General features: G+C 35.5%; 1 protein-coding gene across 1 annotated transcript in view; it reads right to left on the bottom strand.

Annotated features, from left to right (window-relative positions):
* The window catches only part of man2a1 (mannosidase, alpha, class 2A, member 1), a 67,947-nt gene that overhangs the window by 29,278 nt on the left and 17,483 nt on the right, over positions 1-21,186 (bottom strand). The window contains exons 5-12 of the mRNA XM_051892887.1: positions 16,839-16,966; positions 15,282-15,455; positions 7,758-7,944; positions 7,399-7,576; positions 7,078-7,289; positions 2,362-2,547; positions 775-889; positions 609-676 (exon numbers count right to left, since the gene is read on the bottom strand). Of these exons, the coding sequence (XP_051748847.1) occupies positions 609-676; positions 775-889; positions 2,362-2,547; positions 7,078-7,289; positions 7,399-7,576; positions 7,758-7,944; positions 15,282-15,455; positions 16,839-16,966 (1,248 nt within the window). The remainder of the gene's footprint in view (positions 1-608; positions 677-774; positions 890-2,361; positions 2,548-7,077; positions 7,290-7,398; positions 7,577-7,757; positions 7,945-15,281; positions 15,456-16,838; positions 16,967-21,186) is intronic.

Here is a 21,186-nt window from a genome sequence, read left to right as displayed (position 1 = left end):
TTCCAGATTCTCTGAATCTTTGGATGATATTATGCACTGTAGATGATGATAACTTCAAACTCTTTGCAATTTTTCTCTGAGAAACTCCTTTCTGATATTGCTCCACTATTTTTCGCCGCAGCATTGGGGGAATTGGTGATCCTCTGCCCATCTTGACTTCTGAGAGACACTGCCACTCTGAGAGGCTTTTTTTATACCCAATCATGTTGCCAATTTACCTAATAAGTTGCAAATTGGTCCTCTAGCTGTTCCTTATATGTACATTTAACTTTTCCGGCCTCTTATTGCTACCTGTCCCAACTTTTGTGGAATGTGTAGCTCTCATGAAATCCAAAATGAGCCAATATTTGGCATGACATTTCAAAATGTCTTTCAACATTTGATATGTTATCTATATTCTATTGTGAATAAAATATAAGTTTATGAGATTTGTAAATTATTGCATTCCTTTTTTATTCACAATTTGTACAGTGTCCCAACTTTTTTGGAATCGGGTTTGTACTTTATAACACATGTACCATGAGGCCATTCTCAGAAACTCAACGTTAGTCTTCTATAAAGTTTTTATTGAGAAATTGAATAAATTGTTTATAGTTTTTTCCCGTTACCTTGGTTTTTCACTAACTTCAAGAACAGTTTTGCGAGGTAGGGCATCTTGGGATGGCTGAACGTCATCCTGTAATACAGAACCAGCAAAAATGTGATGTGCAGGTGGCAATTTCCAAATTTAGGAGTGATGCCAGCATGTTGTGGATATGCAGTATGAACACTCACCATCTGAAGGAATGGATTTGAAGGATCATGGTAGTATGTTTGTTTGTCCTTGAGCACTAACCAATGAGCTGAGCTCACAATCACTCGCTTCACGTTCAGAACAGAATGAAACAACCTTAAAAATAACAAAGATCATAATGTTTTTACAGCATGTATGCATGTGCCAGAATTTCTAGTAAATTAAACTGTTAACAAGAAGTAATGTAATTCAGTATGGATGCATGCTATATCAGCAACCATAATGGCTAATATTTTCAATTATTACACTGGTCTGTTTTGTCTGATAACATCAGATAATAAGAATCAGATTTTGTTTTCTTTACCAGAAAGTCAAAAGGTTAAGACATTTTTAAGAGTAAGGTAAAGTTCATATAAACTAATATTTTGGAAATTATGCAGCTTAATGGTTAATGTGGCCATGCAACCAAAAGGTTCTAAACTACTGTTCAAATGTCTGGGGTCAGTAGGATTTTTTTTTTTTTTTTTTTTGAAAGTTATTAATATTCAGCAAGCTTGCATTAAATTGATAGTAAACACCTGAATTGTTACAAAAGATTTCTATTTCACAACTTCAATTCAATTCATTCAAAAAAAAATGTATCAAGGTTTTCACAAAAATATTAAGCAGCACAACTGTTTTCAACATTGATAATAATAAGAAATGTTTTTGAGCACCAAATCAGCATATTAGAATGATTTCTGAAGGATCATGTGACACTGAAGACTGGAGTAATGATGCTGAAAATTCAACTTTGCCATCACGGGAATAAATAACATTGTAAAATATATTAAAATAAAACTGTTATTTTAAATTGCAATAATATTTCACAATATTATGGTTTTTACTCTATTTATGATCAAATAAATGCAGAGACTGTTGGAGAGACTTATTTCAAAAACATAAAAAAATGTTTTACCAACCCCAAACTTTTGAATGGTAGTGTATTTCGATAAATATCTCATTTGCTGTAAATAAATTATATTACATAACTTTAAATCGGCCACTCTGCTCTATATATTTTAATATACAGGCCATTGAAAAGCCAGTATGACAATTTAATCGTTCAGTATCATGTTATATATCAAATATCAAACTTTTTCCACTAAACGCTCTTTAAACATTACTTCTATAAAATTGGTTATAAAAAAATTGACAAAAATAATGGTTTTAGAATAATTAAAGAATCATTTAGGTTGATTAGCCCTAGAAAACATACTGTTTTCTTTCAAACATATTGGCAGTCTTTTGTTTTGTGTGGATATATTAATACATTCATTATTCATATAATTTTATCATGGTTATTAATTTTTAAGTGGAGGATAACGGCTGCTTCACAACAAATTTGAAAGTTCTGTGTGACTGCCACTTTGGGGCAAAATGTGACAATCATATGTGAATATTAGAGATAGTGAAAAGGCGGCTTAAGACACTTAACCCCAGTTTGTTCCAGGGGAACACTAGTGACTGGAGCGAGTGGGTTGGATAAGAGAATGTATCTCACTTCTGTGTATCTCACATCTTTTCTTCTTCATAATGTATCTTACATCCCCTCATCTCACTTGAATGTTTAAAAAAAGATGTGCTACCTGGTTCCATAGTCCACAACCACCCAGTCTTTGCCTGTGCCAGTGATGGCATCATGGTGCTGGAAGAGACCTAGATTGCGTCTGGCTTCTGTCAGTAACTTGTAATTATCCACTGCAGGGTAATCACTGGGCTGGCCGTACTTCTGAATGTTGGTCAAGGTCAGAGAGTAGAGCACCTCAGCTGCCCTGCGGAAAAACATGAAGTGACATATGAAACTCCCTCCTTCACAAGATCAAAAGTTCCCTCAAATCCACACTGAATAAATCTACAGTGTTACGAGAATCCATCTGGCATGAAAATACCTCCTGTATCAGGCTAATGTTCACATACCAGGTAAAGCAAGACAACAGTCTGGTTTGGTCTCTGTTGTGTTGGGAGTGTCGGAGCATTCCCACAAAGGAGAACAACAAAAAAAACAGAATCTCTCCACATTATGTTAACAATACAGGTGTCATCTCTCTGAAGAATGACCTTCTCAAATGTTCTACAGGACATGAAAATCTATAGCTGGGCGAACCTCACAAAACCTTTTGGAAATGAGTCATATTTCACATCTGGAAATAACAAAAAGAAATTGTATTTTCCTTTAAGGCAGGGGTTCCTTTAAGGCCCAGGGCCCAATAGATGGCCTTAGCAAATTTCCAAGGGATGCACAAGATGACTTAGAAGTATTTCTAATCTAATTAAAAATACTAAAAACACATTAACTATCAATAACTATTACATTCAATAATTAAACAATAACTATTGTGTTTTATTGAAGAACATACAATTTTTTGAAACATCTGGAATTATAATAGTTATATAGTTTTTTGCATTGTCACATTATTTGCATGAATATTTCTAATAAGAAATAAATATAATAATGGTAGTATTTGTTGTCCTGGCTTTAGTTGCTGATTTAAATAAAATAAAAAAATTTGTATTACAGTAATGAGAATTACGGAAGAGGATTAGGGCCAAGCAATAATAAAAAAATATAAAACCATCTCGAGATTAAAGTCATTATAATGCAAGAAAAACTTGTTAAATTTCGGGAAAAAAGTTGAAATAAAATGTTCAGAATAAACTCATTAAATTTTGAGAATAAAGTCATTGTGTTTTAGAATGTCCCGTTTTTGCTTGTCAACCTGTTATTTCATGTTGGACAAAAGTGAATACATTGCGCAAATTTTTTTTTTTCTAAAAAGACCCAGCCGCTAGCAAAGTTTCTTTAAAGTTTGTATGCTAATTAATTATTATGAAGTTATAATTAGCTAAAGCTGATAGGATTTATTTGTTATTGAAAGAAAGCCTAAAATATAGCTGGACTAAAGGTTGATTTATACGTCTGCGTCGAGTGTACGGCGTAGCCTGACCTGCACCTCTCCAAAAATGTAACAATGCGTCAATTCTGCGTAAACCGCAAGCACTGTGATTGGTCTGCTAGAACCCCTCCCTCAGGTCAAAAAAACTGTCGCGGAGCAAGCGAGCATTAAAATGGTCGGGTCACTCGCTCTGCTCTGTTTCAGGCGATACGTGCCGTCAAACTGCAAAAAAAGTCGTTGCCTATTTGTCGCCATCACTGCTGAAGCTTCTCTGACAACGTACATGACAAGCTGCTTCTTCTTCGGCTTTAGCCTTCATACTCAAAATGACCGCGGACACTGCCTATTAGAGGTCTGCATGTTGCCGTCGACGCGGACATAGCCTACGGTGCAGAGGCTCCGGTGTACCGTTAGGTCCGACGCAGAAGTATAAATCAGCCTTAAGTTATCCAACTCTGTCATTTCCTCTATCAGTATGCAATGAACATGACACTGATCAAATGCATGTTTATTCTCTACATTTTATTTAAACTTTTTTTCTTGAAATTTAAAGAGTTTTTTCTCGCATTATAATGACTTTAATCTCGAGATGGTGTAATTTTTTTATTATTGCTTGACCCTAATCCTCTTCTGTAGAGAATCTAATAAGGATGATTAGTGAGAATAATTAATTTACTAATTTAGAAAATTATAAAAACAAAAAAATGTCCAGTAAAATTAGGGTAGCAGTTTTAATTTTCTTTCATTTCTATAATTTCTTTCTTTTTTTTCTTTTAAATGTTAGGGTTAAATGTGCCATGGACATGTTTTCTTGAGATTCTCTCAGATACATATGCAAAAAGCACCAGTTGTCTAAAAGTTTTTAGTGACATTTTATTGACAACCAACACCTTCACGAAAACTATGACCTCTCATCAGTAAATTGGAGAGACATTTCACAATAATCCATAGTCTAAGTGTATTTTTTCCAAACAGACCTTTGAAGTGAGATGATAAAGCCAGCTTAAGTAGATTCAGCAGATCAAAAACATTTCTGTCTATGGTCCACAGATAGTAGTTATAAGAACATGTGACCTACATACCTCACATCAAACATACATCTGCTTTCTGCACCCGCAAGAACAGCCAAATACTGACTTTAATAATTAATTAAACATGAAATGACCTTGGACTGAATATCTCTAATCAATCCACTGTGTGTGTCTGTGTGTGTGAAACTGAGCGGAGCTGAACAAAGTCCTATTTGCTGTGTGAAAGAAGCCATCGTGTAGAACGGGGAATAGTTTAACAACTGCATACTGATGAAAACTCTCCTGCCTACATTTAGACACCCATCAAAATGCAAATACTGTGTTAAATAGAGTTCTCCGCATCCGCAAGCTGAAGGTGTACCCAATCTATTCACTTGTGTGATCAAGTACGGCCGTCTTTGAGAGGACGGGGTATACAGACGTACAATACAATCAGTAAATGAGGAAAATTTATATCCTTATCACGGTCTTGCACTAAACAATGAAATGCAGGGCAGCCACTGACATACACAAACACACACACACACACACATAAGTCAAATATCTAAATACTAAAAATCAAATAAAAAAAAAACATGATATATCAACAAAAATTAACAAAAAACAAACAAACATGCAAATTCCATAGTGTGTTTTATGGTTGGAGGTTTAAATTTAGAGCTCTATTGCAGTGTTATTTAACCATTATTTATATACTATTATAGTATTTATCAATATTTTGAATTAGCTTTTTTATCTTTTTGTGTGTTTGTTGTTATATTTTAGTTTTGATTTTAATTTCATTTTTTAAAATATATTTTTATTTAGCTTTATTTAATTTTATTTCAGTTTTATTAATTTTGGTACTTTACCTTAAACTTATTTTTTTCAGTTCGTTTCCAAAGTAACATTTCTAAATTAAAAAACAGGTTTTCTAAAGTTTTTTTAGTTGAAGCTTTTCATCTAATATTTAGATTTTATTTCATTTCAGTTTTATTTCAGTTACCATAAGCAATTTTTAATAGTTTAGTTTTAGTTAACAATAACAACACTGCTCTACTGATTTGTGTAAAAAAAAACAAAAAAACACACACACATCTGGAGGAGAATGTAGAGAAAAATCAATGTAGAAAATCAATATGTACCACTGTAATGTCTCATTATCTAGAACCAAGCCAATTAATAAGAGCTGCGAAGACGTTTAAGCAATTTCCTGGTGTAAAAACTAAATAAATAAATAAAAAAAGGAGCTATTTCTTTCAAATTCCACATGTTAGCGATAATTTAACTTTATAAAGGGCTTTTACTAAATAAGATCAATTTTTATGTTTCCAGGGCCAATATCATGTTAGAAAGGTGTCAAAGAGCAAAGTTTGTGATAAGGAGCCACAGTCAGTGGCGAAGATCAAATAAATACTGAAGCCATTGCTGCTTTAGTTTGCTGTGACCTTGTCACAGGGCTTCAGACTTATCGTGACAACACAGACATGTGACCTTCAGCTTTGTGTGTTAGTTAGTAGCATACAGCCCAGGAAGAAAGAGACTGTAACGTCTGTCATCACACAGCTCCATTTCCTATAGAAAAACTCTACCAGCACAGTGACCACGATCAGTTCGAGACTCTGTGTGTATGAGTTTAAAAGTTTGAAAAAGGTTACCATATGCCATTAAAGACATCATGACATCAAATTAGAGTTTTGGGGTTGTTAGTATATGTGTGTTAGGTCATCTGTATGCTAGTGTACTTCTAAAAGTTGACAAAACAAGATTTTGCAGCAGAAAAACACATTTACAGTCTTTTTGTTCCATCCGAACTCACCAAAAAAAAAAGTCTCTAAACTGTGAATATTTAGAGAGAAAGTGATCAGATTTTGAATAAGCTGAATTTCCAGGTAACATGTCATTCATTTATACAATATGAATTGCAAATTTTATTGGGTGTATTAGTATGGAATTCTAACTGGTTCAGAATTAACTTTTTATGTTAATTTTGAACTCATGGTCTCCAAGGCAAATTAAGACCAGCCATATGGAAATGGCATTTTGTATGGTTTCGATTTTTGGACATTTAGACCCTGGCTGGAAATATTTATGCAGTGCATTTATGCAGATTTATGCAGTGCATTTGGGTTGTGTTTTTCATATTTTCACTTTGGTGCAATGAATGAAATTTTTTGTGCTACATAGTTTTAGTAATAAAAGAAAATTTTTTGCTTCTTATAAACTTTTCATAATCATTTTACAATGTGGTAAAAGTTGTCACTGATCTTTCCTTTCGTGGACTGATTCACTGTACTCGCTGAAGCCAACTTTTTCCTGCATTTGGCACTTTGGCGAGTGTTAATGTAATGTGATTGTAGAGATTCATGCAGTGCATTTGGATTTAGTAAAGCCGTACCGAAGATGTGATTCCAGCACTCTGTCCAGGCGTTTATAGAATGGCCGTGAGGTGAAGTATCCGCTCCAGTAGTGGTCGTCTCGATCCGCGTAAGTGAAAAAGTCTCCACTTAGCACAGGAAATGCCAAATGGCCAACATTCATGCCATCCGGATCCATGCCAGTGTTTTTACGCAAGGCATTGAAATAATCTGAAATGGTTCCAAACTGGGCCTGCAAAGAGGTATATGGGGAAATATATATATATATAATGAACGTCTGAAAATATACAAAGAGTTCAAACCGTGGCCAATTTAGAGTGACTTAAGCAAACACTGAAGACCTTGACGTGGAGCTCAGGGTGAGAATTCATGTAGTCAAAGAGTTTCTGGTAGTTGACAAACTGTTGGTCCCATTCGATGGCTTCAGTGTAACGGAAATCATCTCCAAGTGGTGCCAGCAGCACCTTGGTCTGAAAAAGCTTGGATTTCTTCCTGTACTGGTCCAACAGCGTCTGAGCTCTAAACATGGAGAGACTAAACTAAGTGGAGGGAAATCTAAATCTGCTCAGAATTGAGGGAACACTAATTTGACAAACAACGACATGAAGAAAGGGTTAAAAATTGTTATTCATTGTTATTTCTAGGTTGTCACAAGTAAATAACAGTTCCTAACGTCTGTGACTAGTGTGTATAGTTGTACCTCTCCTGTACATTGTTGTCAGTGATGGCCTGAGGAGGAATTCTCCACGGACAGCTAATTCTTCCTCCTGGCAGCCTTTTAAAGTCAAACTGGCAGCAGATCTTCGGGTCAGGACCACATGTATGGGGAACATCGTAGCTGTAGAATGGCATCATGTGACACAAAATGTCTGAACTTGAGTCCTGCTCTGTTGGAATCAAAAACAAATGCAATTTTAAAGTTACCAGTCTAAAGGTATGGCCACATTGGCAGAATTTCACCAAAATTCCATGACAAAAAATATCCATTCTCCATTGTCAATGGTAACTTGGTCTGTCACATGAACGCCACCACGAAGTCGTAATTAAAGTGGGAAACTCTGAACTTTCTTTAACCCTGAGTTGGGGGTGTGTCAGTGAGAAAGCATATTAGACATATTGTAGAAAAGGTACATACTAACAGTAATTTTCAGGTAGAGAAAATGAATAATCAAATGTAAAATAGCACTGCATAGTCTTCACTGTATAAGTTAAATATAGATTAATCCTTATTAAAGTTACAAAAGTTATTCAGTCAAGAGCAGTGAATGCTTTTTTCTTTGACCTTTGTTGTTTGATTAACATTAAAAATAAAGACAGTAGCAGGTTTATTAGGCTGCTGTCACTTTAAGAGCTGCACGGATCCAATATACTGTTACACATACGTTTTATTTCTCAACTGTTTATGTTCACTTAAGATATAACAGACTATCTTTACTAGGATACTCACCGAGAACTGCATTTTTTGACTTAATTTTGTGTGAATAAGTCAAGCGCAAGAAGACCTGAAAGAGATCTCAACTCAGCATTCACAAGGTGTCTGAGAAGCAGCTTTCTGGGCGCGCTTCAGATGTGTGCGCACACAAAACTTCTCACACTATTAAATTGAGTTCTCTTTCATGTCTTCTTGAATATTTAAATTGGCAAGGATTAAAAACACATGCAAATTATAAACTTTCGTGATGCATCAACTGGCCCGAGCGACGTTTACGCTGGCCCTGGGCCATTGGGCAGTCCTTATTGTCGAGCCCTTCATTGTATATAGTCAATTGTCAATAGTGTAGCAATGTATGTCACATGTCACACAGAAGTCACTTTCGATCCAAGTAGCTGTCTGTTGGTCAACATGGTGAATTTGCGTGATCAACCCTTTGCGAAATCTGCATGGGAAAACCTTGCCCTTACATGAAATTCCCAATCAAACGGATTCCTATTGAAATGACTGGATTTTGCCCAATAAAATTCACAGAACAGAAAATTTGACCACAACTGAAAACTAATATATATAAATGTTACAGTTAGTAATGTTATTATGGTTTTTCATCATATAAAACAAAATAAATGTTAAAATGTAAAATAAAATAACTTGGTCCACCTCTGAAATCACGTTCGTTGATGTTTCCCTCAATTTCGGGCCCTTCCTTAAAATAAGTACGTAACACCCATTTAACTTGTGATACAACCAATTGCTGAAGGACAGAATCAAGTCCTGATTTTTCTGTTATACAATGAAATGTTTTGTTTACACATAATTCAGAGTGCGATTTTGACAAACAACTAAGAGCCCATCCATTTTCAGGGCAGCGAATCATGAAATGATCCACTAATGTCAAAATCCAATCATATTTAATTTGCAATAAAAAATATTCAATTACCCATTCAGCACAGCATGTGCTCCAGAGTGACCTTCATAAAAGCTGTGTGAATAAATAATGCAAGATTTCCCTTTAAACAAGGGACCAGATGTGAAGCACAGAGTAGTCTGGCTGTCTGTTAAATGGTGATATATGGAATTACACTGAGTAGAAAGCTAATTCAGCCTGGCATAGAGTGCACGCTGTTGCAGCCAAATGAACTGTAATCATATTTGTTCAGCAGCGGCTATGGTCAGAGATCTAAAGTAGGAGTCCATTTTTCCAGGTTTTTTTTAACACTATAGGTCTGGGAAAAACAGTGTATCCCAAACAGATGCACGGCACTGAACAGGCAGACAACGGAAAACAATAGATGGGATGTGGGAGGACATTTCCCCTGACTTCTCTTTTGTTTAATGTTCTGAGAAAAGCTGGCTCCAATTCAGCCCTTGTAACGTTTTACTCATTTCCCTCAGCTCTTATTTTATATTCAAATCATTAAAGAACAAGTGCCAATGGAGCAACATAAAGCAGGTTAAAAAAATATGAGAACACTTAAATCATACTTGGTGCTTTTATTTAATGTGTTGAACTACATCATGTGGAGAACTGACTTCAGACATTCACTAAAATCATCTAGGTAAAATCATTGTAAAAAATGTCTCATAAAAGTGAAAAGATTTGGCAGCGGTTGTTTGGTTTGAGATTTTGTTAACTTATGCAATGACATTCAAACATTTTATGAATTGAGAAACTTTGCCTTACATAGTGAGAGATTAGTTAAAGGTTGTAGGGCTTAGTGTCTTTCCAAATGAACTTTTATGCATTTCATGTTGTTACACATAATATGAATTATTTAAAGCTGATTTTGTCTCACTAATAAGCACTCTCATAATGCAAACTAAAAGAAATGCTTTAAAATGCTTAGACTTTATCAAGAAATTTAGAATACTTTTATTGTTTTATATATTTGAATAATTGAATATTTAATATAGCCTATTAGTTGAATTCATAAAACTGAAAGTGGTTAGGTTAGTACTTCAGCAGTGTAAAAATAAGCAGAAGTACTGTGTTCAATTATTAAAGAAATGAAACATCATTAGGTAAGCTTCTATAATACACTTTTGTTTCTTTTGTCTCCTTCATCAGAATAACAGAGCAAACAAATTTACATCATAATAACACCAAAAATAACCAGTTACAAAAACAAAGTCTTTGAAGGTTTAACTTTTTTTTAGGTTTTAGCCTGGTCGTTCACACCTCAAAGCTGGTAAAGTCTGAGAAAATGGGTGTGTAAATCTCTGGAAAAGTGGGAGTGTAGAAGGGGCGGACGAGGGGAGACATCAACCAATGAAACACAGACCTACAACACACTCATTATACAGAATAATGAATATTAATATATGAGCACGGAGAGAAATGACAACAAACTCCCAAGCACAAGGGAGAAATGCGGAAAAAATTAATATTTAAAAGGGCTTAATATTTTCATTACGTTTATGAGCACTACAGTCTCATGATGAGCGACAGAAAAAAAATAACAGAAAGAATAAGGACAGTTACTTTTTTGTCCATTCTTCTTTTAATTTTCGGTCTAAATCATTGTCTTTTGTGTATCGGAATAATCGTATCATCACCACTGTATCAGCAGAGCTGGGTAGTAACGGATTACATGTAAAATGGATTACGTAATCATATTCCAAAAATTAAGTACTTGTAATTAGAGTAAACTACTTTTTAAAATACTCATAATCAGACTACAGTTACTTTTTTATGGATTACATGATTACATATTACTTACACAATGGCAGTAAGTTGTTCACAATTTATTGATTCTCCTAATTTTTCATTTTTTTAACGTTTATATTTTATATATCGTAACAACAGGGGCGGACTGGCCATCGGGAGTACTGGGAGTTTTCCCGGTGGGCCGCTGGACAACGTGGGCCGGGCCGTTGCAAAGTAAATATTTTATGAAGAATGGATTATAGTAAATTTACCTAGTCTATATCCTTCCGTCAGCCCAGACGAATTGATCGCGTGAGCGCGGCCCACTTGAGGCAAAAACTCTAATCTGTTTATTGTGCTCAGTCTGTCTAAAAGCACTCGTCAATGTCAAAATGTTTTAGATATCCAATCAAATCAAAGGAGGTGGGATTTGCTGTCCACAGAAACCGAAGCAGCGCGGCACTTTTTAATGCTTGAAGAATGCGAGCCGAGGTAAGATAAGCAGCTGAACATGACGAGACAATATAGGCCTACAACAATATTTGCCGACTGTTTACAATAAAAAAACTGTTAAATGACAGACATTAATTTCCAGGGATGCAAACTACTTCTGGCCTTTTTGAATTTTTAATATTTTAATCTGCCATTTACGTTATTCGGCACACAATGCACAAAGAAACATTAACGTAGCCGTTTTCAGCATGTCAGATAAGAGTGAATGTTTGTGTAGCCTATCTGTTGTCAGGATTTCTTCAGTAATTTCACATACATTTGAAAATTATTCATAAAACTCAAAATATCATTCTCAAACTTACACTAAAACATGGTAAAACCGGCAACTTTCATATTCAAGTAGCCTATATCCCGTGTTAGGAAAGTATCTAAAATAAAATATAATTTGCTAATTAGTTCACATGCATTATTTTACACACTGGCGATCAAAATTTTGAATTAAGACTTAATGTTTTTGAAAGAGGAAGGCTGAATTTATTTGTTCAAATAGATGTTTTCTATGTGAATTTATTGTAAAATGTAATGTGATCAAAGCTGAATTTTCAGCATCATTACTCCAGTCCTCAGTCATGTGATCCTTCAGAAATCATTCTAATATGCTGTATTTTTTCATAAACATAAGAATTTTTACACTCTTTTCCACAACTGGACCTCTATTCCATAAAATGACAGTTGTCAGTTGTGCTGAGGGACACACACGGCTCGCTTGTCCGAACCATGGTCCGAACGCAGAGCAGGCAGAGGTGAATGAGCAGCACTTTTGTGAAATTTGAATTCTCCGCTGTAACACAATCTCATGCAAGCATTTTTTTTTTTTTTGTGCTGGTGGACAACAGCAAAACAAACCGCCTGCACCAAAACTTCAGCTCTAGTCACGTTGCAGGGAAACGCATTGACTAAACGAGCACCTACGACCCATGTCTCTGAATGACAACAACAGGCAATGAGACAGAAGCAACAGAAGTGCAGGGATTGGACTGAATGAGCTCTTTCTCATGAATAAATGCAGAGAAGCGCTCAGAACCCGGTGACGATTTTTAGGTTTTAAAAAGTACATAATTTATATTACTTTTTTGAAACCACAAACAACTTACTTGTGTCATTTACAGACTTTACAGTCTGGACTGAAAGGCAGCGCAAAGATTTTTTTTAAAGGACCCTTGAAGTAGTTATTTTGAAAACTTATTTTTGTTTTGCATTTTAATTTATATTATTTTATTTATTATGAATTTATGCCTGTTGGAATGCATTGATGATGCTTCATAACCAAAAAATCATTTAAAATATATTAATAATCTGGTAACACTTAAATAAGTGAGCAATACATTTGTTTCGGTATTTATTAATCTTTGTTAGCGATGGTTGATAAAAATACAACTGCTTGTTTGCACAGATCTGTTAATAATATTAACATACAATTTTTGGTTTTAATAATGTATTAGTAAATGCTGAAATTAAAACTTATGTTAACAAATGGAACCTTAAGTGTTACTAATAATATTTCTGTGCATTTACTTCTGCTTGAAAAATACATGCTACTTGGCTTGATATGTGATGTGTGGCACAACTGTATCTCAGCATGGTTTACTAATAAAATCTCAAGAAATTAGAGGTATTTTTTATGATACATTTCACATGAGGTGTTCGACTGAACTTGAACACTATCAACATGTAGCTACATGCAGGATGTTACCAAACAATAATTATCCAGCCATCAGTGATGAAATGCTGAGAGAGGAGTCCAGGGTGCGATGCACGGTCACTGCTCCATTATTATCATTAATTTAACCTGGCATCCTGTGAGATAAGAGCTTTCTGAGCTCCTGGCTTTTCTATTTGATGAACTCAACCAACATGAATGCTGGGCTCAATCTTGAGTTTTCACACATAAAAAAACGGAGCACATCAACTGGACAAGCGATATCAACTCATCGCAGACCCACAACACAACAACGTACGATAGCTTCAAGCATGAGGTAGATGATTACAGCTCCTGTCAACATCTCAGTTTGTGGTTATCTTTCAGGCCGAGGGGCTGAATGACCTCCAGTGATGGAGATGTATCTGGAAGTGAGCTTCTACTAGGCACAGATAGTGTTGGATCTCTTACAAACTGCTTCAGGGCCAGCAGCTGCAGATGCTTCGTGGAAAACTGGATTTATCTCACTTCGACCTCTATTTCTAAATCATGAGGCTAAATGTAGCGAGCACCCCCACCTACCCAGGTTTTAATCAACGTAATCGCTAAATAAAAGATGGATTCAATCAATGGGAAGCGTGAATGGCACCACAGAGCAGCTCATATGATTAGAACAGGCTCCTACAGAGATTTCCAATCAAACGTGTGAGGACATTCTGACACACACTGAGACTTAAAGGGACAGTTCACCCAAAAATGAACATGATGTCCACTGCAAAAAAAAAAAGTTTTTTTTCCCCTCAGTATTTTGTCTTGTTTTCTATTACAACTATCTAAACATTCTTAAAACAAGATACATTTACTTGAAAAGCAAAATGACTTAAGATATTAAGTCTTGTTTTCTGAAAAAGGTATACAAATTATGCTGTGTTCACGCCATGTCAGAATTAAGGTAAATAAGAGATGACAACATGACAACATGTGACATTGTACTTGGAGCTGTTCATGTCCTCGGATTTGGATTAACTCCAATTGTAATTACGAAGTTCTACGATCACGTGAATGCTTTTTACAAGTCAGAATAGTTACGGTAATTACGACATGGTGTGAACGCACTTTAATTAAGTGGCTTTATGCTTAAAACAAGAAAAAATATCTGCCAAAAAAAATGTAAAGGTAAAACAAGTTTATTTTTCTTACTCCACTGGCATATATTTTTTTTTATTTTAAGCATGAAGTCACTTAATTTTGATAAATTTTTCAGAAAACAAGACTTTACTAAACAGGGCAAATTAGTGTGAGCAGGCAATTTCAAAAAAACGCAGACTGGAGTGGAAAGTTCTGCATTTGATCTACTGATGACACGCAAATTAAAGAACGCAGATGCAGCTGGATCATTTGCATAATGACCAATGCAATCTACCAAGAGCAGCGCAAACTAGCGTCTGGTTTAAGATTTTTTTTTTTTTTAAATAATGGCGCAAATACCTGTAAATTGACTAGCGCAAACCTTAGTAAATCACCTTACATGATTCATTTAAATATTCTCCTCCTATAAATTTTGTGTCTGAAAGGGAAACTCCTACAAATGCTTATGCAATAAGGTCAGCTGCAAAAATAGCCCCGTCCACACCTTTTCAGTGCTAATTTTTCACCGCGTGTCAGTAATTCCTGACAGTAGTTTTTTTAACACCAAAAGATGTTTTGCGCTGGCTCAAGCTGTTAGTAATCTGGCCCTTAATATCTTAAGTCATTCTGCTACATAACTGTATCTTAATTTAAGAATGTTTAGATATTTGTACTGGCAAACAAGACAAAGATAAAGACTGAGATCAATCAATCAAATACATCGTATTTACTAGTTTACAGTAATACAGAAAAACATCATGAATATTAAAGCACTGCATAAATGGACAACAAAAAACATTTTCATCCATAAAGATGTAGTGGTTTCATTTAACTTTATCCTCCTACATTAAGATCAGTTGCTCACCCCAGTTCTGTCTCCAGAAGAACTCCAGGGTCTTCTGAGAGGCAAAGTGTTTCTTCACTGAGTAGTGCACTCTCTGGATCAGCATGTTGGACAAACCAGCCTGTCTGAGCAGGTAAGCCTGGGTAGGAGCGTGACCGAACGGATCCACAGCCCAGCCAGTCTTGGGTTTCACTCCTAACAAACAAGTGGGGGAATAAAACTTTAGATTAAGCATTAAGCATTTTTTTTTTTTTTTTTTTTTAAAGAAATTAATACTTTTATTCAGCAAGGATGAATGGGATTTATAATGTTGCAGAATTTAAATAATTGCTGTTCCTTTGAAATTTATTCATCAAAGAAGTCTAAATAAAAAGCACCAAAATCAGCATATTGGAATGATTTCTGAAGGATCATGTGAAACTGAAGACTGGAGTCATCACTGCTGAAAATTCAGCTCTGCCATCACAGGAATAAATTACATTTTAAAATATATTCAAACAGAAAACAGTTATTTTAAATTGAAATAATATTTCACAATATTACTGTTTTTACTGTATTTTTTATCACAATGTAAAAATACTGTATTTTTTACTAAATGTAGCTTTAGTGACCATAAGAGACTTCTTTCAAACACACACACACACACACACACAAATCAAACTGAACCCAAACTTCTGAACAGTAGTGTATTTCCCTTTTTTTTTTTTTTTTTTAGCTATAGCTATATATTTGTAGAAACAGCTAATACAATTGTACACTTAAGTTGAAACTCGGTTAGGACCCATTTCTTGTGTGGCTAAAGAAAAAATTGAGAATCAGTAGAGCATTTACAACAGCTCCGAATGTAAAGAGAGAAGATTCTCAGAAAGGACTCATGGAACAGAGTAAAACACAGGAGACGCAGGTAATCTTGAGGGGCATGTGTATCCTGAAGAGACTTGTGTTTATATTCATGAGCACATGAGCATGAGCAAACCTTAACACAGCAGCACAAAGTTCTCCTGATTGTAATACTGGGAGCATGGCATCAATGGCTAAACAAGTGTTGTTTGAAATCCAAAGACTCATTGTAGTATCCATCTCTTCAATCAATCTATATTTGAAAACTGGTCTACTGACAGCTGAGATATCAGGAGAGCAGATGGTAGAGTGGATATGTAGTAATGAGAGCCAGGGCTATGCTCCATGTTTTAATACACTAATAATGAACAAAGAAAAAAAATCTCCCAGAGGTCTTTGAGCCAATATGGGAAGCATAAATATGTAGTGGAGCTAAAATTCCTTATAGTATTGCAGTTAAGAGGTTTAGCATTCAGGGTTTCACAACACACATCTTGAATTGAGGTTGATTCAGAATTTAAATGGGTCTGAAACAAGATATTGTTACCCAGTTCAACCTAGGACCGCCCACAGTCCCTTCGAACTGGGAAAAAGTGGAAAGTTATTTCTCGATATAACAAGTTATAATCTAATTGCCTGACTTTATATAACTTCTTAGATTTGATGTGGACCACTCTGCTGTTAAATAAAGGAAACGAAAGGGGAATAAAGGGGACAAGAAGCACTAAATTTACATACCCAAATTTTTCTCCAACCACTGGTGGCCTTCAATTAACTGATCTATCAATGCAAAGTAGTGAGTGCTGGCTTCGTCAGGCATCACCCAGCCTCCTGTAGCCACCTCGAGCTGACCATTCTCTACAAGCCTGTATCAGAGAAAGAGAGTGAATGAAAGAGATGGAGAGAAAAATCTTCTTTACCCTACTAAAATCAACATGATACTGCATTCACAAACACATTGTACTTCTGTAAGGATTTGACAAACCAGGAATTGATTGGATCATGAAAAGCAGGGTTATTTTCATTTACTGAAACTTAGGGTGCTTTCACCCTAGCACATTTGGTGCACACCCGGGTTTGATTGACGTCAGAGTTCGGTTTGTTTGGATGACACGAACGTTGTTTTCCAAACCGTACCCGAGTACACCTAAAAAGGGTGGTCTGGGGTATGGTTCATGTGAACTCTGGTATGGTTTGCTGATGATATGAATGCAATCGTACTAAATCGCGGAAGTGAACTGCTACTGATGACATCAATTGATGACAGCAATCGATCTTGGGTTTGGACTAGAAAATCGAAACAAGTGTGAAAGCACCCTAAAACTAACAAAAACAAGCTTTCTAGAGTTAATTCGAGACCAAGTACTAATTTGCTCCCTAATTTTAGATAAATCATGACCAAAAAATCATAAAATCATGCTGTAATTCACTCCTAGTTTTAGTTAAATCAAGACCACTTTATTCTAATTCGTTCCCTAGTTTTAGTTAAATCGAGACCACTTTATACTAATTCACTCCCTCGTTCTAGTTAAATCGTGGCCATGTTGTACTAATTCGTTCCCTAATTTTAGTTCAATCGAGATCACATTGTATTAATTTGCTGCCTAGTTTAGTCCAATCATAGCCACTTTGCTCTAATTCACTGCTAGTTTTAGTTAAATCGAGAACTTTATACTAATTCGTTCCTCAGTTTTAGTTAAATCGAGACCACTTTGTACTAAATCGTGACTAGCGTTGTCTAAAGTAATGTTACTTTGGTTCCAAGTCGATACTTACATTTTTAAAACATAACAATAGGTGGCTGCTTTCAAATGCTCCAGTGAATATTTGTACGAGCACTCTGTGAAAAGCGTCAAAGGTTTCTATTCACTTGTTCTTGCAGCATTGAGCATTGTAGCCAGACAAATTTGTTGAGTGCATGAACACAACAGCCAATTAGAGGAGTTTAAGTTAGTCAGAATCCGCTCAATATGCCAGAGTTTGTTCAGTGAGAGCTCTGCACACTTGCGAATCGTTTTGTTATTATAACCAACAAAGTATAAACGTGATGTAAGTAAGAGATACATTGTGCAGTATAGACATATATTTTGATTATAAATAGTTTTTTTACTTAGCGAGTTTTAGCTGAACTGAAGTGATATCAGCTTCATTGATTATAAAGAGAGTGCTCTTTGCTCGGTTTCTGTACATAAACCATTCACAATTTGTATAAAAGGTTTATTTTTAATGCTGCTAACTACACATTGCAAAGTTTCGGGAGTGACAACCGTTAAAATGCAGCACTGATGTTTGACATAGTGATAATCATAGCAACCAAGTCTAAAACATACTTATAATTATTAATAGCATTAATTAACTAATTTCATTTATTTTTATTTATTTATTTAATTATAAACGACAATGTTGTTCTAATTTGTTCTCTTGTTTTAATGTAAGTAAATAATGTCCATGATGGAAATTGATTAGTAAAATCTGGATCTTGAAGGAAAACCAGTGGAGAACCCCAGGTTCAAGAGTGGAAGAGTCTGTTTGGATGAAGACATCCCATCTAGAATGTTAATACCATTTGATGAAGGATTATGAAGCCAAATTTTTACTTCAGAACAACAAACAATAACACCAGGAACGTAAAGTATATAAGGGCGATTTTGATGTATTTAAACTAAGAAGAGGACAAAGGAGCTAAAAATGTTTCACCACTGCAGCCTCACTGACAGCTTTTCTTCAGGGTTTTCACTACAAAGCACTTTCTCCACAAATGCAGTATTACACACAGTAACATTTTTTTATATATTTTCAGATTTATTGAGCTTTGCTGCTGCAAACTAATTATTTTCTTGAACAGAGAGCAGACACCTTGGGTAATGGTATCCCTTATTAGAAGTAGAGTTCTCCAGGCCTGATTGCCAGTCAGCAGCTTTTCTCTGTAATGCTGAATATTTCAGCTGCGAATCGTACAGCGCGGCCCTCTGGAGGCCAGTAATAAGAGCGGCGGTAGCAAAACCAAGAGCACAAGCTCAGCACGTAACTGACAGAAACTTTCAAAATTACTTTGAAAAATGGTCTGTTATTCTCGAATCAATCACTGGCCAAGAGAAAAAGCAACTGGGCAGCAGTGATTAGATCCTTCATTAAAGTCATCATTAATTCAAAAACCACCTTATTCTCTTACTTAATACATGTTCCTGTGGCCACTTAAAATAGTCTTAAAAGTTAGCCATGTAATTTTTTTTTTTCAAGACTGGTTCTAACTTTTTGAAGTCAGTTACAGAAAAAGGTACAATGGTCTCATTTGAATCAGAAAAGTTAGACTGATCACCTCTTGTCTTACTGCTAGTTGGGTAAACTAGTTCTTATGACACAGTCTTAAATGGGTCCTTGATTATGATGCCACTTTAGTTAGTGTGTAATGTTGCTGTTTGAGCATAAACAACATCTGCAAAGTTATGACGCTCAAAGTTCAATGCAAAGGGAGATATTTTCTTTTACAGAAATCACTTTTTAAGGACTACAACAAACGGCTTCTTAGGGACTACGACTTCTTCCCGGGTTTGTGACATCACAAACCCCAAAATTTACATAAACCCTGCCCCCGGGAACATGCAACAAAGAGGGTGAGGCCATGTTGGGCTGCTTTAGAGAAGAGGAAGAGTTGTTGTAGTAGAATTTTGTTACCATGCCGTCATTTTACGCCGGACTGCTTCACAAATGAGGGTCAATTCAACGCTGGATTTGCACAAAAGATTAACATGACGGCACATGCTAGTCGATGAGTTGAATCAACTCCACAGCAACTACATAAATTTATCCACTAACCATTCAGAAATGTCCAGTTTCATTCTAAAAGTTGTAACTTCTTCCTGAGTCTCTCCATAAGTGTCCGACTCCGGTTTGAACAATGTAAGGCTGAACACCATTACTGACAATCATCATTTTGGCTGCGTGAGATTCTCCAGTTTTGTTGTTGTTGAGCAACCAAAGTGCAAGCTGTTAAAGCTCCGCGCTCTTGTAGAAAGGTGATCGGGAGCAGCAGCTCATTTGCATTTAAAAGGACACACACAAAAATGGCATGTTTTGCTCACACACAAATAGGGGCAAATTTGACAAGCTATAATAAATGGTCTGTGGGGTATTTTGAGCTGAAACACATTCTGGGGACATCAGAGACTTATATTACTTTTTGTGAAAATGGGCATAATAGGTCCCCTTTAACATAGTGGAACAGTTATGCAACTGGCCCCTGGTCTTATGTATGTTCCTGGTCTTACTGTGCAGGATGCACTGCATGTTTTTTTTAAAAAAAAAGAAAAAAAAAATGTAATAACTTTACTCAGACATACCAAGTAATGGATGACGAGCATTATTTTATGTTGACTTTGACCCTACTATGACCCTTTCGCCATCATTTAAGACATATTTGGTTCATTTTAGACTACAGCTGTAATTTAGACGATGGAATATGAGTTTCTGAATGCTTCCTACATCAAGTTACATGAAATTGAGGTTCAGGTAAGGTTAGGACAATTTGAAACTATGCTGACATGCTCATCGATTAGCAGCATATGAAATATTTGAAAAGTCTCATTCCCATTCCCAATACTGCAATTTATATATACACAATATGTTTTATATATACAGTATATTATATATATATGTATATGCCAGCATCTATTGGAATTTATGGACTTATCTACAGTTCCCATTTTCCTGAGTAGACTCCCGAGCACAGACAACTTGATTTATTCTGAAGATACACCTTCACATATGTGGCAGTAAAAGAAATTGAATCATTATGCTAGACCTTGATTCGGCTGATATAAAATGAAATAAAACCTGCTCATGCCTGCCAAAAATCTTGATTTGGAGTCAGCCAAGGCCATCTTGGAAATAAACGGGGAGGAGGGGCAAATGTTCAAAAAGAATAGAGCTTGCTTGCTTCAAACTCTTTATGTGCATCAAATCAATAATAAATAAATATTGGCGTTGGATTTTTCATTTGACTTCAGCCTTCACCTCAGGCCGTTTTGAAAGATCTCTAATTGGAATTCAAACCCACAGCAGAAATGTTTATTACATTTCCACATGG

This window comes from Ctenopharyngodon idella, chromosome 5 (assembly GCF_019924925.1).
Source record: "Ctenopharyngodon idella isolate HZGC_01 chromosome 5, HZGC01, whole genome shotgun sequence".
NCBI classification, from domain to species: Eukaryota; Metazoa; Chordata; class Actinopteri; order Cypriniformes; family Xenocyprididae; genus Ctenopharyngodon; species Ctenopharyngodon idella.
This window is presented reverse-complemented; position numbering and strand designations above follow the sequence as displayed.